The sequence below is a fragment of the Notothenia coriiceps genome, unplaced genomic scaffold (assembly GCF_000735185.1).
Source record: "Notothenia coriiceps isolate Sejong01 unplaced genomic scaffold, NC01 NC01_scaffold00010863, whole genome shotgun sequence".
Classification (NCBI taxonomy): Eukaryota; Metazoa; Chordata; class Actinopteri; order Perciformes; family Nototheniidae; genus Notothenia; species Notothenia coriiceps.
The window spans coordinates 7297-21734 of NW_011343564.1; the positions used below are offsets into that span (position 1 = coordinate 7297).

General features: G+C 40.6%; 1 protein-coding gene across 7 annotated transcripts in view; it reads left to right on the forward strand.

The window, feature by feature from the left end:
- Positions 1–14209, forward strand: part of LOC104946245 (microtubule-associated protein futsch-like) — a 17351-nt gene extending 3142 nt beyond the window's left edge. Inside the window, exons 3-12 of one of the 7 annotated variants that reach the window (XM_010772027.1) lie at positions 2831–2972; positions 3745–3917; positions 4114–5565; positions 5665–9214; positions 9860–9972; positions 10129–10381; positions 10850–10950; positions 11514–11556; positions 12416–12630; positions 14076–14209. In XM_010772027.1, coding sequence (XP_010770329.1) covers positions 2831–2972; positions 3745–3917; positions 4114–5565; positions 5665–9214; positions 9860–9972; positions 10129–10381; positions 10850–10950; positions 11514–11556; positions 12416–12630; positions 14076–14114 — 6081 coding nt within the window. In that variant the 3' untranslated portion in view covers positions 14115–14209. Of the gene's footprint in view, positions 1–2830; positions 2973–3744; positions 3918–4113; positions 9215–9859; positions 9973–10128; positions 10382–10849; positions 10951–11513; positions 11557–12415; positions 12631–14075 lie in introns of all 7 variants that reach the window. The other 6 variants (XM_010772028.1, XM_010772030.1, XM_010772026.1 and 3 more) reach the window with 6 other exon arrangements.
- The last annotated feature ends 229 nt before the right edge of the window (positions 14210–14438 follow it).

Genomic DNA, 14438 nt, shown 5'->3' on the forward strand with positions numbered 1-14438 from the left:
TGTGGTCTTCGGCAACTGTTTCCTATTTTCGGTATCGGTTTCGGCCAAGAATTTCCCATTCGGTGCACCCCTAATAAATTGAGGGGATGTTTAACTATACACATTGTAAATCTGGCTCAGAAAGGAATACTACTCCGAACTGGAAGTGTTGATCCCTGACTGATTAGGTATAAAATACAAGAACACACTAGCCGCGTTCACACCGCAGTACTCTTCCCATTAGTTCCGATGTAGTTCAGAAATGTCGCGTTCACACTAAAATGAGTTCATCAGAAACTTTTTACCCCCTTTTTTTTTTTTTTTACCCCTGCTAGAGAGCAGATACTTTCGTGGGAGAAAAAGGTTCCTATGTCTGATTGGCTGGGCGGATTGCAAACCACGCCCCGTAAAACTCCAAAAAGGTTTTGTGAAGCCGCCATTTTATTATCCTCGCATTGCATTATTAGCATTAGCACTAGCCCAGCGCACAAACGCAGAGAGACTAACTTATGGCAACACAAAAGAAAACATGGGAGCGGTGGAGATGAGGAGGTGTCGTCGTTCTGGCGATTTACTCGGAAGGCTTCAGTAGAATCAAATCAAATCAAGTTTTATTTATATAGCACATTTATAAACGATTTTTGGTCGAGCCAAAGTTTTGTACATATAATAAAAATAGCCTACAGTAGAGACACTTTACAGCTTATACAATAAGCACGATTGTTCAGAATATCAGTATGAGAAAAAACAACACCCTCTATCCTTAGACCCTCACATCGTACAAGGAAAAACTTCCGGAGAAAACCCACAGTTTAAAGGGAAAAAATGGGAGAAACCTCAGGGAGAGCAAAAGAGGAGGGATCCCTCTCCCAGGACGGACATACGTGCAATAGATGACGTGTGTAATCGCTGCTGGGAGTCCCAGCAGCTTCTACTGAAGCCAGTCCCCAACTCCGGGGACTTCCGCCCGAAGACTTCGGGTGGCAGTAGACGCCGTGAAGTTGTTTGCGGCCTGCCAGTAAACCCGAAGAAGAAGAAGTGACGTCAGCGGCTTCATTTGCCTAATCCTCCCTCCAGGAACTTGACCGGTGTGAACGCGATCCGTACTTAGTTCATGAGAACTAAAGAGTTCTCATGAACTAAGTTTGCATGAACTAAAGTGGGAAAAGTACTGCGGTGTGAACGCGCCTTCTGTCTACTAAAATACTAGAACTTATTTACCATGTTGCTGGATTACTGTAAATACTGAACACATGCACTGTTTTTCACCAGAATGTCGCTCATTGTGAATAATGTGTGGGCTCAGAGATGTCAGAGCTCCACAAATGTAGCTCGGTCATTGATAAATAAATACTCTCTTACTTATTTTTTACAAAGAACTGAAGGTCAGCTTCTCTAGAGGTTTTCAAACTGTGAGGAGAACTGAAGGGTGAGACTATGCAAAATGTGAAAGGCACAGGTGTGAACAGAAAGTTAGTTATTGTGGATTGAAAGCTGATTTGGCCTAATCACCTATTGTCAGCAGTATCAGACAGTCAGCTGCAGAGCGGCAGTTCATGGAGGCAATGCAAGTACCTGAAAACCCCTTAGGGCCTGATGGCAAAAATCACACCTCCTCTCTGAGTAATAACTTTGTCAGATCTCAACACACAGACATGATGAACGCGTTTTTACATTCAGTGTGTCTTACGCCACGCAAGCATATCATTGTCTTTTCAGTAAATGTTCATAAAGCCACTCAGAAATCATAGACTTTCTTCAGTATCAAAGTAATCAAGTGATCATTTTCTGTACGCTGCAAACAGGGACTGCTAATTGCTTATTCTGCACTATTTTAATGGTATGAATTTGCTGAAATGTCAATGCCAAATGGTGCTTCGAAGATGAAAATGTTTTACTTCCTGTTTACATTCCCCAAAGCTTTATGGGAAATGTAGTCCAAAAACATAAAGCATAATTATCCCCCAAATAAAAGTTATACAAAGATTATTTATTTGACCAAAATAACCATTTAATATAAACTTTATGTGTTGCATATATGGATATGTTTTGTCAGCGCTGAGGCTACCCTCCACAGGGTTCATATATTACCGCAAACGACCTGTAACATAATGCTTATTCATTGCCACAAGTTCTGCTTTTGTTTCTCCGCCTGTTTTGGGTGCAGATTATTCACACTAAAACGTGGCACTGCTCAGGAGGTGACACTAAAGCCAAAGCAAAACAACAACAAATAACAACTTGGATGCATCTGTTTTTGTGAATCAATGTTTCGTCAAGTTCCCCAGGAAAACAGCTCACAGATCAATCAATGTTAACACAGCATTTTGACTTGTTTGAGTAAGAAAAGCCTTGGTGTTGCTAAAGACATTGTGATGGCTTTGTTCTATTTAATGCCCCAGTAAATTATGACAATGTGACAGTGAGCCAGCATGCACAATACCAGTGTGACCGGTAGTGTCTAGCGTTGTGTACGTGGTGTTTTGATGGAGAGGCCCACACCAGGATATATATATTTGGGGGCAGCCTCTGTTTATTCTGTAAATAAGTAAATAACAAAAACCATCCGTCAATGGTTAAGTGACCGCCAGGCCTCCATTGAAACCTAACATGTGTTCTCAATTATGTGTTTGGTTGAAATGAGTAGAAAAAAATGTTTTAAAGTCATTTGACTCCTCTCACAAGGAGTGCACAAGGGCCAGATTATTTTGGATGCAATACAGTAAACACAGACAATTAAATGACATAACAAGCTCAACCAACACACCTGTAGCTCTTAATAGGTCAGAACACAAAACAGTATCTAATTTGTCTTATTGTAATATTCTGTCTTTATTGTCATGTTGAACAGCAGAACAGCTTCAAGAAAAAGGCTGTGCCATCTCTGAAGTTCTTAGAGGGTGAAGTTATTTGGGCAAAGTTAAACCGAAGACCATGGTGGCCCTGCGAGGTGACCGTTGACCCCGCACAGGGAATCTATCACAAAGTGAAAGGTGGGCCTGAGACATTGTTGACTTCATGTGATTACCTACAATGTACAATGATTGTTTTCCTTGTGGTACACTGTGGATTGTTTGGTCGCCTGTATTAGACATCAGCAGCTGATAGCATAAACTGATGGGTGATTCAAAAATACACAAAAAGAATAACAAGATAGTCTTAGATTATAATTTATGACATACCATATTGCTGGCCAATTGCCATATTTGGTCAGGTTGCCAAGTGGAGGAACCACGATACCAGAAAACATCTAATACAATCCTTAAGTTAGATTGTAAAATATAGAATTAAAGTCTCCCATTTTACCTTTTTCTATCAAACACGGAATTTTACTTAATTTAACTCATTTTTCACTATACATTACTTTTGAATCATTTGTCAATAAGTTGCATCTATAGTTGCAAAGACTGATTCATACATTTATTGTTTACTATTTAAGAAAATGGCCAATTGGTTTGACTGATCCCACTGATTTTATAGTTTCTGTACTTGTCTTTGATATTCAATTAAATATCTTGGGCTCTTAAACACTCATTGACAATTTTTACCAATTTCTGACTTTTTTTATAGACTGACTATCTCACTGATGCATCAATTAAAATAATAGTTTCTTGCAGTCCTAATTACATCAACCTGTACTGTTAGTTTTCTTGGATTTTAAAGCTTCCTTTGCTTAGTTGATGCACTTATGTACTTTCTGTACAGAACAATGTGTATTTAATCTGAGTATCATGAGATTGAAACTGATGTTTGTTGTTGTCTTAGAGCCCAGTGACCGGCCCAGTCGGCTCTACCATGTCAGGACCTTTGGGGAGCCTTTGGAGCTAACCTGGGTGGAGGAAAAATCAACTCACAGTTTCCACGGAGGCTTTGAATTCGATCAGCTCCCCCTACTGCGCCGGAAGGGGAAGCAACGGGAGCAGAACTACAAAAACACTGTAAATACTTCTTCTCGGCATGCCCTAATAAAAAGTTGGTCTAAAGCATCGTCATTGCTTGGTTATCATCATGTTGGACAACAACAATTATGTTTTCAGACTTGGTCAGGAATAACTAACATTGCAATAAACACATTATTCTTTATACTGCTATGTATAAAAATACTGAGCAGTGTTTGCCTTTATCTTTCCGTAGATTGCAAAGCGTTTACAGGACTCATGGAAATCCAGTGTGGCAGAAGCTGAATTTGTTGTCCAAGCAAGACACCAAATGTCTTCTTCCTTTCCTTCGTTCATAGACGATGACTTTCAAGACAGTTTCTCACCGGAGACAGAGCGCAAGGCCAATCCAACTTTTACTCCCTCCACTTCACCGACCCTTCCTGAGACTTTCTACATGACCAATGGGTCCATTTCACCCCCAATTACAACTCCAGCAAAGCCAAGCACTTTAAATAAATCATCTGGAAAGAAGCAACCAAGTAAATCATCAAAGGACAGTTGTAGTAAACACTCCAAAAAGTCAAAGACATTGCGTAATAGTCCTGACCAATCAGAGAGAGATAATGGAGAGTGCCCATATTCTGACATCGACTCTGTCCCTAAGATTTTGTGTCCTAAAGCACTTGAACGTCAGTCTAAGCTTACTACAACTCAGCCACTGGTCACAATTGTTAAAGAAGTGAAGAAGCAGCCAGAGATTCAGACTGGTCTTTGGTTCACTAAATCAGGCAAAGACAGACGACCTAAAACAACCAGTTCAAAGTCGGACCGCACTCTCTTCAGTAAGGTGCCCTGTAAGAAAAAAAACTCATTTGCAGCAAGTAAAAAGTCACTACTTCCTACTAGTTTCTCCACCTCCAGTGAGCAGCTGGGGTTTTCAGACAGGCATAAGACTCCTGGTGAAACAAAACTGTCACCTGAACAGCCAGTACATTTGAAATGTAAAAACACTGTGATTGCTAAGAAGCCGTTTGTAACAACCAGCAGTACCCCTTACAAGTCAAGTTTGTCAGACAACCGTAAGACTCTGGAACCGGCTGAATCAAATCTGATAACTGAACAGCCACAACATTTGAAGTTTAAAAACACATTGGTGGCTAATACGTCTTTGGGTACAACTGCGAGTCCCACAGAGCATTCATGGTTTTCAGAAAAGCATAACACTCTGGTACCTGCTGAAACAAATCTACAACATAAACAGCCAGGACATTTTAAGTGTTTTAACACAAAGGTTGCTAATAGGCCTTTTAGTACATCTGTCAGTACCAATGACCTATCAGGGTTGTCAGACAAGCAGAGCTCACTGGTCTTTGATAAGTTAGACGTGCCCTTTGATAAGTGTAGATATTCAAAGGATAGAAAGACAGACTGTAATACAATTGAACCTGTTACAGTCTTACCATTGGATCAATTGGGTAGGTCACATGTTAAAAAAAACATAAAACCCAGCCCACTCATTTTCAATGATCAATCAATGTTGAGTGTAAAGACAGTCAGTCAAACTCCACATTCAGACACAATGGCTAATTATAAGGTCCATCCAATCGACAGGATTTCTGACCAAGCAGAAGAAAAGCAAAGAAAAAAGTTGAGTGTAAAGAAATTCAGCAAAACTCAACACTCAGACCCAATGGCCAGTAAAACGGTCCAAGTAATTGACTGGATTGAAGAAAAAGAAAGTGAGAAGTTGAATGTAAAGACATTCAGTGAAACTCAACATTCAGAGACAACAGCTAGCAAAAAGGTCCATGTAATCGACAAGATTTCTGACCAAGCAGAAGAAAAGCAAAGAAAAAAGTTGAGTGTAAAGAAATACAGCAAAACTCAACAGTCAGACCCAATAGCTGGTAAAACGGTCCAAGTAATTGACTGGATTTCTGACCAATCGGAAGAAAAAGAAAGTCAAAAGTTGAGTGCAAAGAGAGTCATTCAAACTCAACATTCAGACTCAACGGCTTGTAAAAAGGTCCATGAAATGGACAGGATTTGTGTCCAAGCAAAGGAAAAAGAAAGTAAAATGTTGAGTGGAAAGAGAGGCAGTCAAGCTCAACATTCAGACTCAATGGATAATAAAAAGGTCCATGAAATTGATAGGATTTGTGACCAAGCAAAGGAAAAAAGAGGTAAAAAGTTGAGTAAAAAAGAAGCCAATCCAACTGTACATTCAGAACCAATGGTTACAAAAAAGGTCCATGTAATTGACAGCATTTCTGACCAAGCAGAAGAAAAAGAAAGTCAGAAGTTGAGTAAAAAAAAAGCCAATCCAACTCAACATTCAGATACGATGGTCAATAAAAAGGTCCATGAAATTGACAGCATTTCTGACCAAGCAGAAGAAAAAGAAAGTCAGAAGTTGAGTAAAAAAAAAGCCAATCCAACTCAACATTCAGATACGATGGTCAATAAAAAGGTCCATGAAATTGACAGCATTTCTGACCAAGCAGAAGAAAAAGAAAGTAAAATGTTGAGTAAAAAAAGAGCACGTCTAACTCTACATTCAGACACGGTGGTCAATAAAAAGGTCCATGAAATTGACAGCATTTCTGAACAAGCAGCAGAAAAAGAAAGTAAAAGGTTGAGTAAAAAAAGAGCCAGTCTAACTCAACATTCAAACACAATGGCTGATAAAAAGTACACTGTAGTTGACGGAATGTCTGACCAATCAGAAGAAAAGGAAAGTAAAACGCTTCGTGTAAAGACAGTCAGACAAAATCCACATTCAGACATGTTGGCTACTAAAAATATCCATGCAATTGACAGGGTTTCTGACCAAAGAGGAGATAAACAAATACAAAAGTTAAGTGTAAAGAGCTTCAGTCGAACTAAACATTCAGACAGAATGTCTGATGAAATAGTCCACGTAGTTGAAAGAATGTCTGACCGATCAGAAGAAATGAAAATTAAGAAGTTGAGTGCAAAAATAGTCAGTCATACTCAACGTTCAGACTTGGTGGCTAGTCAAGAGGTCCAAGCAATTGACAGAGTCTCTGACCAAGCAGAAAAGAAAGAGAGAAAGCAGTCGAGTGTAAAGAGAGTTAGTCAAACTGAAGATTCAGACACAAAGACTGATAAAAAGGTCCAAGTAATCGACAGGGTTTCGGACCAAGCAGAAAAGAAAGAGAGAAAGCAGTGTGCAACGAGAATCAGTCATTCCCAACATTCAGACTTGGTGGCTAGTCAAGAGGTCCAAGCAATTGACAGAGTCTCTGACCAATCAGAAGAAAAAGAAAGAAAGAAGTTGATTGTAAAGAGAGTTAGTCAAACTGAAGATTCAGACACACTGGCTAATAAAAAGGTCCAAGTAATCGACAAGGTTTCTGACCAAGCAGAAGGAAAGGAGCGTAAAAGGTTGAGTGCTAAGAAGATCATTCACACTCAACATTCAGAGACAGAGGCTAATAACAAGGTCGAAGTAATCGAAAGGGTTTCTGACATGGCAGAAGAAAATACTTCATCAGCCAGGTTAAATGTTGATGCTTTTGACCCAATAGCAAGGCTAGAAATGCAAACAAGTCTACTCTCCAAGTGTAGGCTACCTTTTGTAAAATTAATACGCAAGGACATGAAGGGTAAGAAGTTCCTTAACTCCACTGTGACCCTTAATCCCAATGACCAACCTGGATGTACAAAGGATGAAATACCAGATGCTGAAGTACCTGAAATGTCCTCTAAACAATCAGATTGGGTGAACGGCAAGGCAAGTATCTCCATTGATCGTGCAGTCAGTTCAGAATCCATAAAGATCTCAGTTAAGAAGGTAAAAGCAAGTGGTGGGACAGGTGTCCTCCGTCTCTCGTCAGAATCCTTACACGATAAACCTATTGTTACATCCAAAGTGGCAAATGTGCTTGATGAGTTGGGTAGTCAAGAATCGGAAAGGGTACCAGTTTTAAATGTAAGCAACATGACTTACTCATTGTCAAACCAATCAGAAGGTAGGAAGACTCTTGCATCCAATGAATCAAGCATGACCACAGACCAGTTAGGCAACTCAGAACAAAAAATGACCTCTGCCAATAGTACAGCTTTTGATAAAACTCCATCTTCTGTAAAAGCCAAGAAAGTTGTCTCCAAATTAAAGCTGGTTTCAGATGAAGTCAATAGAATCGTACTCCATGAGCAGCCTACTCACCTCCCAGCGAGCGGTCGGTTGATGACTCGAGCCCTGAAGGCCATGCAGGAGGTGGAAGAAACAAAGCGAGAAAAAGTCAGAAAGAAGGCAGAGCACAAAGAACTCTTAAATCTATACAAAACAACTGAGCATGTGGCATGCAACTCTGCATCTAACTCCAAACTGGACTTTTGCACTGAAATCAAAACTCGTACTGACAATGATTTTGACCAGGACACTTCTAGCTCTAGCACTTCCCCTTTGACACGTCCTGATTCAGCTGACTTGGATGTGAAGAGTGAAGATGAAGATCTCTCCATATCCTCAACTCCTCCAATGGACTTCATACCCCTTACTTCTAGGGTAAAGGCAAAGAATGAAGATCAATCCTCTGACATGCAGCGCTCGTCGTCTGCACCTTCCTCACCATTTTCTTTTATCAATTCCTTTAAAAATATTGAGGAGGTATCCTTCCAGTCCCTGACAAATGAGGGTGAAGGTAAACCCATCTCTTTCAAAGCAGACACAAGCTACAAGTTCAGCACTTTTCTCATGATGTTGAAGGACTTGCATGACACTAGAGAGCGAGAGGGGACCCCTTTAGAGCTTGACATTGGGCCACCAAGTGCACATGTGAAGGAGGAACCTTTAGTGATGCCTGGGGAGGCTACATCCGCAGGCCAAGATCCACAAATTAAACAGGTTAAAAATGATTCAAATTCAAGTCCAGACAAAGTTGAAAACAAACACAATGAGGGGAGCACAAGTCAGACATCCAAGAGGCCCTATAAAAGAAGAATCAGCTCAACTAGGGTAAAAAAGAAAGCCAACCGTGAGGTGCCTTGTCGTCCCGCCAGGTCTGGCCCTGGTTTCCCAGGACTGGAGTCATTGCCGACCACAGACTCTTCATCAGGACTCGATTGCTCGTCAAGAGACAAGTCACTGTTTGGCATAGAGGCCAGCAGCTGGGAGAGGCACGCTGGAGGAGCTGAAGGAGTAGTTGGGGAGGAGGATGATACGTGGAGTAGAGTAAATGAGAATCTACAGAACATGGTGCCTTTGGAGCAGAGGGGATGTGACACTACGCTGTGTCTGGAACAGCCAAATGGCCTCGTTGCAGATGGTACTGAGACGACCACGAGCTTCATGCGCGACACTGGAGGAAGTGACAAGGCTCCAAAAGGTAATACTAGTTTATTGTCAGCCCAAAGTAACTAAAGCACAATTTGATCCACATATTTGGTGCATTCAAGTGCTGTTAAGACAACAATAAATTGTAGTTATTGTATGTTTCTCAAATCAACAAGCTCAGGACTTTGACCAACTCTTGCCTTTCTTGGTTAGTTGCTTCCATCTCCTTAGCTAAAGGTTTTCCATGTATTTACTCAATTTTGGTGTAAACTTGGCACAAAGAAGTTGCTACAACAACATAATGACAGGAAACCACACCAAGAACTCAGGTACTGCGGTTGTTTATAGATAACCAGCCAGATGTCCATAGCCCCCGCCATTTTACAACATGTCATGTCACTGATGTAATTTCAGATTTTAGAATATCTCTCTGAGAGGGGGGTGTTCATTTGAATTCTTCTTGTAAACAGATTTAACAAGACCCATTTGAAGGCAACATTAGACTGTAGGTGTCCAAAGCAACTGTTCTTTGTTTGATTGCTACGTGTTAGCAGTTAGGCTAACTCTCACAAATAGTGGTGCCAAGGTAGAAGAGCGATAAGATATATGAAAGTCTTCTAATTTATTCTACTTCATTTCACACTATAACCAACAAATACTAAAACATATAGTGTATTTCCTTATATATATTTTTCAGCACACAAACGAATAAGAAAACCAAGCAAGAGACTGATTGAATGGACTGAAGAGTATGATCAGATTTTCTCCACCAGGAAGAAAATCAAAAAGCCTCTCCAGTTGATTGGAAAGGTAAAACTCATACAAAGTATGATCTGTTGTAACTTTATAACATATGTTGTTACAATACATAATGCTATGGCATTAAGCCTTCAATATCACGTCTCGGGCTACACATGAACCTTTTATCAATGAATGACAATTAAATAAAGTAATTTGTTTCTACAGGAAACTCAACCCGTTATGTCCGAACACCCGGGATCTGACAGCAGCTCACAGGACGACCACCCCTCCTTGAATTTGCCTCCTGAGATACAGACGCCACCTCCTGAGGAAATTCCTACAACAACACCGTCTGCACTACAGATTCCCAACACTGAAAACACATCTACCCAAGATGCACCTGTACTTTCCATCGACACACTAACCCCTCCTCCTGAAGCTGACCATTTGCTGTCAGAAGGCCTCGTCAAAGGCAACGGTGAGTAAGGAAGTGTTTGAGTCTCTTGTCTAAGGGCCTTAACTTTAAGAAGAACATTTGTTGTTAAAGATTCTATCCTGGAAGATTAGGTTTTCCTTTATTGGACCTTAGCAAAACTTAGCAACTTAGCAAACTATGATGCTTAATAATAATAACTTGGATTTATAAGCGCCTTTCAAGAAACCCAAGGACGCTTTACAATAAGATGAGAGGCTGTGGGGGGGACAAAAATGCAAACAACAGGGACGAGAAAATAAGAAGATAAAAAAAACTGGTAACAAAAATGCAGAGGAGAGAGTTAACTGAGGCTGAAGGCCCTGACAAACAGATGTGTTTTGATTGCGTTTTCAGCGGTGATGATTTCAAGAGGGAGGGAGTTCCAGAGGGTCTTAAGCTAAAACGATTGCTTAACACTGACTTAAATATGCAACAATGCATTGAGTCTTCTGTGTTACATTTATTTCACAGGAAGCGCTCCTGTGCTGGAGAGGAAGCGGAAGAGGAAACCCACTCAGAAGATCCTGGAGTACTGTATGGAGGCAGAGGCCTCAGCGGGCCCCAAGAAAAAGGTAAATATACCTCTGTTGAATCTGTAGTAACACCACACACACACACACAACAACAGACAGACAGACAGACAGACAGACAGACAGACAGACAGACAGACAGACAGACACTTTTTTTATTTGCGCTGCTATGGACAGTCTTGCACTAATGTACATTTTCAAAAATATTGAAGTGACTGTTATTTTTGTATATATTGATTGTTGTGCTTTTATTTAGGTCTTAATGTGTGCATATGTATAAATGTGTCTTTTGATTGTGTATATATAGGATACACATATTTGCACACATATTTGTATATATATTTGTTTTTGTATTTGGGATTGTGGGAAACTGTATTTCGATCTCTCTGTACACACAAACTGAAAGATTGACAATAACTTTGACTTTGACTAGTACATCTGTAATTCTTTTATTTACTGTAGAATTTCAATTGAATGCTACTTTAGACTCATCTAAATCTCAGAGGCAGATATTGTACACTTTAATTCACGTCATGAATTAGGACGTTTTAACGGTGATGTTGTTATGCCGTCACTTTTACATAAATATGTCTCTCTTGCCACAGGTCAAAACACTAAAGAACAATTCAAATCCTGCTCCTCAGTCAGGTAAGTGAATCATCTTACAACAGTCTATATTTATACAATAGTGGAATGCATTATAAGCATATAATAATCATTTTCATTGTGTGCATTTGTTTTGTTTGAAAATAACTTTAAAATGTTAAAATAAGTCAAACTGAAGCAATGTTTCGCATCACATCTTCAGATCTGAATTTGCAGACAAGTAAAGATTATTTTAGATTTTAAAATATGATTTTAAATGATCCAGAATCTAGATAACAAAAACAAAGTTTGGGATGGACCAGAGGCCTGTACTAGGAAGCTGGTTCAACCTAACCTGGATATGTTTGACTTAGCCGGTTGGCCTAATCCAAAACATACGCGCTCTCACTAAACGGTACTACGACGCAGGTTATCAAGTGGACGCTCAAGCCAGCCGTGCCTCTCTAGTTAGGTGCGCTTCACATGAAAGGGGTGGTATTTGGAGCATTCGACCAATCACAAACATGGAGAAGCGTACTGACAGCGCAGCGTCATACTTCCTGAATGAAAAGTCAACTATATATTAGACATATGAAGAAGTTAAACTTTAAACATCCATGACTTAAACACACCAGGATAAAGCCACCTGCACCTGCAAGGTGAATACAGCCTCTAAAATAATACTTAGGACCGGAACCCCAGTTTCCCTGAAGTTAGCCGGCTAAGTGAAAATCCTGCTTCGTAGTATACCCCCCTGCTCTGTGTTGACTCTAATAAACAATTGTTTAACCTCAATTTCTGTTTGCTGCTGCATTTGATCAAATCCAATAATATTAATTTATTCCAAAACATCGTTTCTTTTAATCTTGTATTTTTACCCTGCCTTATTCTATTTTTTCTAACACGTCTTTCTTACTTCCAGATGCTGGACCGCCATCTTTAAAATCAAAGACTCGGCAGCCCACAGCCTCCAGCTCAACAGAGGTATCCTCCAGCTCCACCACAGACCCTCCTCCCAAATCTCCTGCCCCCTCCCCTCCAGCACCTCCATCACCTGAACCCACGCTGGAGGAAACACCGTCAGCAGACATTGATGCTCCTCAAGCCGAGGACAAGAAGGAGTCGACAGAATCAGAGGTCAGCCCTTTTTCCTCTTCTTCTCCTTATGCTTGCAGGAACTGTCATGGCTGGAGGGCAAGGTACAAGCACCCAAATGCAGACGATTGGTTGAAAACAAAAAAAAACGTAATTTGCGAACTAGTCAAAGTCAACTTTATTGTCAATCTTCCAGTTTGTGTGTACAGGCAGATAGATCGAAATACCGTTTCCCACAATCCTGAATATAAAAACAAATGTATACAAAAATACGTATGCAAATATGTATATAAGAATCAAAGACACATTTTTACAGTTGGCCAGGCAAACAAAGTAAAACAAGGCAAGGCAAAACATAAAATCGCTCAGAACAAAATCCTTCCATCAACTTCACATACAGAGCAGAACTCTCCCCAGTGAACACATTCAACTTCAACAAGGAACTCACAACAAGTCACAAGGGGCACCAGGTGAACACAATCAGCCAATCAAACCGGAGGGAAACACGGCGGGTTTTCTCAATCGCGAGTACGCCTGCTTGGTAGCACATGTCTTCCGAGTCACTTCCTTCAGAAGCTAGGCAAGAATCCTTCCTGGCATTCGGAAAACGAAGAGTGGAACAGGCTAGCAAGTGTGCAGGTGTGCGTCATATGGCCCCGCCTATTAGCATTGTGGGATTTTAAGGACGCCACGACATAACCAAGGACGCGGCCTCGGTGGAATTCAAGTATGCTGGACATTGGAACGGTCCTGCTGCGCCACTTGACGTAGCATCCTTGAAATATTGGCTTGGAAGCCAGTATCTCGAGATTGAAAAAACGGCCAGAGACAGTGGGTGTTTCTCAATGTCGAGGACGCTTCCTTAGTAGGACATGTCTTCCGAGTCAGGTCCTTCAGAAGCGAGGCAAGAATCCTTCCTAGGCTAACGGGTGTGCAGGTGTGCTCATATGCGAGTCCCCGCCTTAAATGGAGCGCGATTTCCGCGGTCCGTGCGCAAGACCGCGGAGGATACACATGTGCAGCCTCGAAATGTCCTGCAACGAAGTACGCCGGCCTCGGTAGAATTCCAAGGATCCTGGACATTTGAGAAACACCAAGGAAGCAGACATAACCAGGGGGGTGCACACCTTTCAAAATCGGGAAAACAAAGACAGATCTTGACAATACAAAATAAAACACAGACAGATCGTTACAGGAACTGACAGATGAGAATACAAAATGAGCCCTAATTTATGGATGTAGTAAATTGTACCTTCTTTTATTTAATTTTTTTATTAGAAAATTTGCTATTTACATTTTATTTACAATATAAACATTATATACTCACGGAAAAGAGCTATTCCACAAGTCCTTTATGGACAATTTTTTGATCTATATAAAACACAACTCGTTAGAACACTTCACCACCATAACCAAAATACTTAAATCAATAAACAAGAAAAAATACAAAACTCATACAAATCACAATAACACCTTCTTTTCTTTAGGCTGAGCCGTCCTGCTTGGATCAAGCTTCTCCTCCATGAATGACGACTTGTCGCTTGTGACGATCCTCTGTCACCCTCAAGGAAGATCATAGGGACCGAGGGGGTCCTGCATCCTTAAAGGAGAACATATGTCAGGTGAGCTTCCTCCTAAAGTCCCAATGTACTGATGAAGAAAGTTATAATGAAACTTGTGCTTTTCAAATATGGAAACATATATTACACGATACGATAATACTTTATTTGTCAGATCAAGTCTGAAATTTGACTTGCGTCACAGCAGCTCCATGTCCAACATCAACAGACAAGTATCCAGACACAATACATGAAACAAAAACAACAAACATTTAACATAACAGCACAATC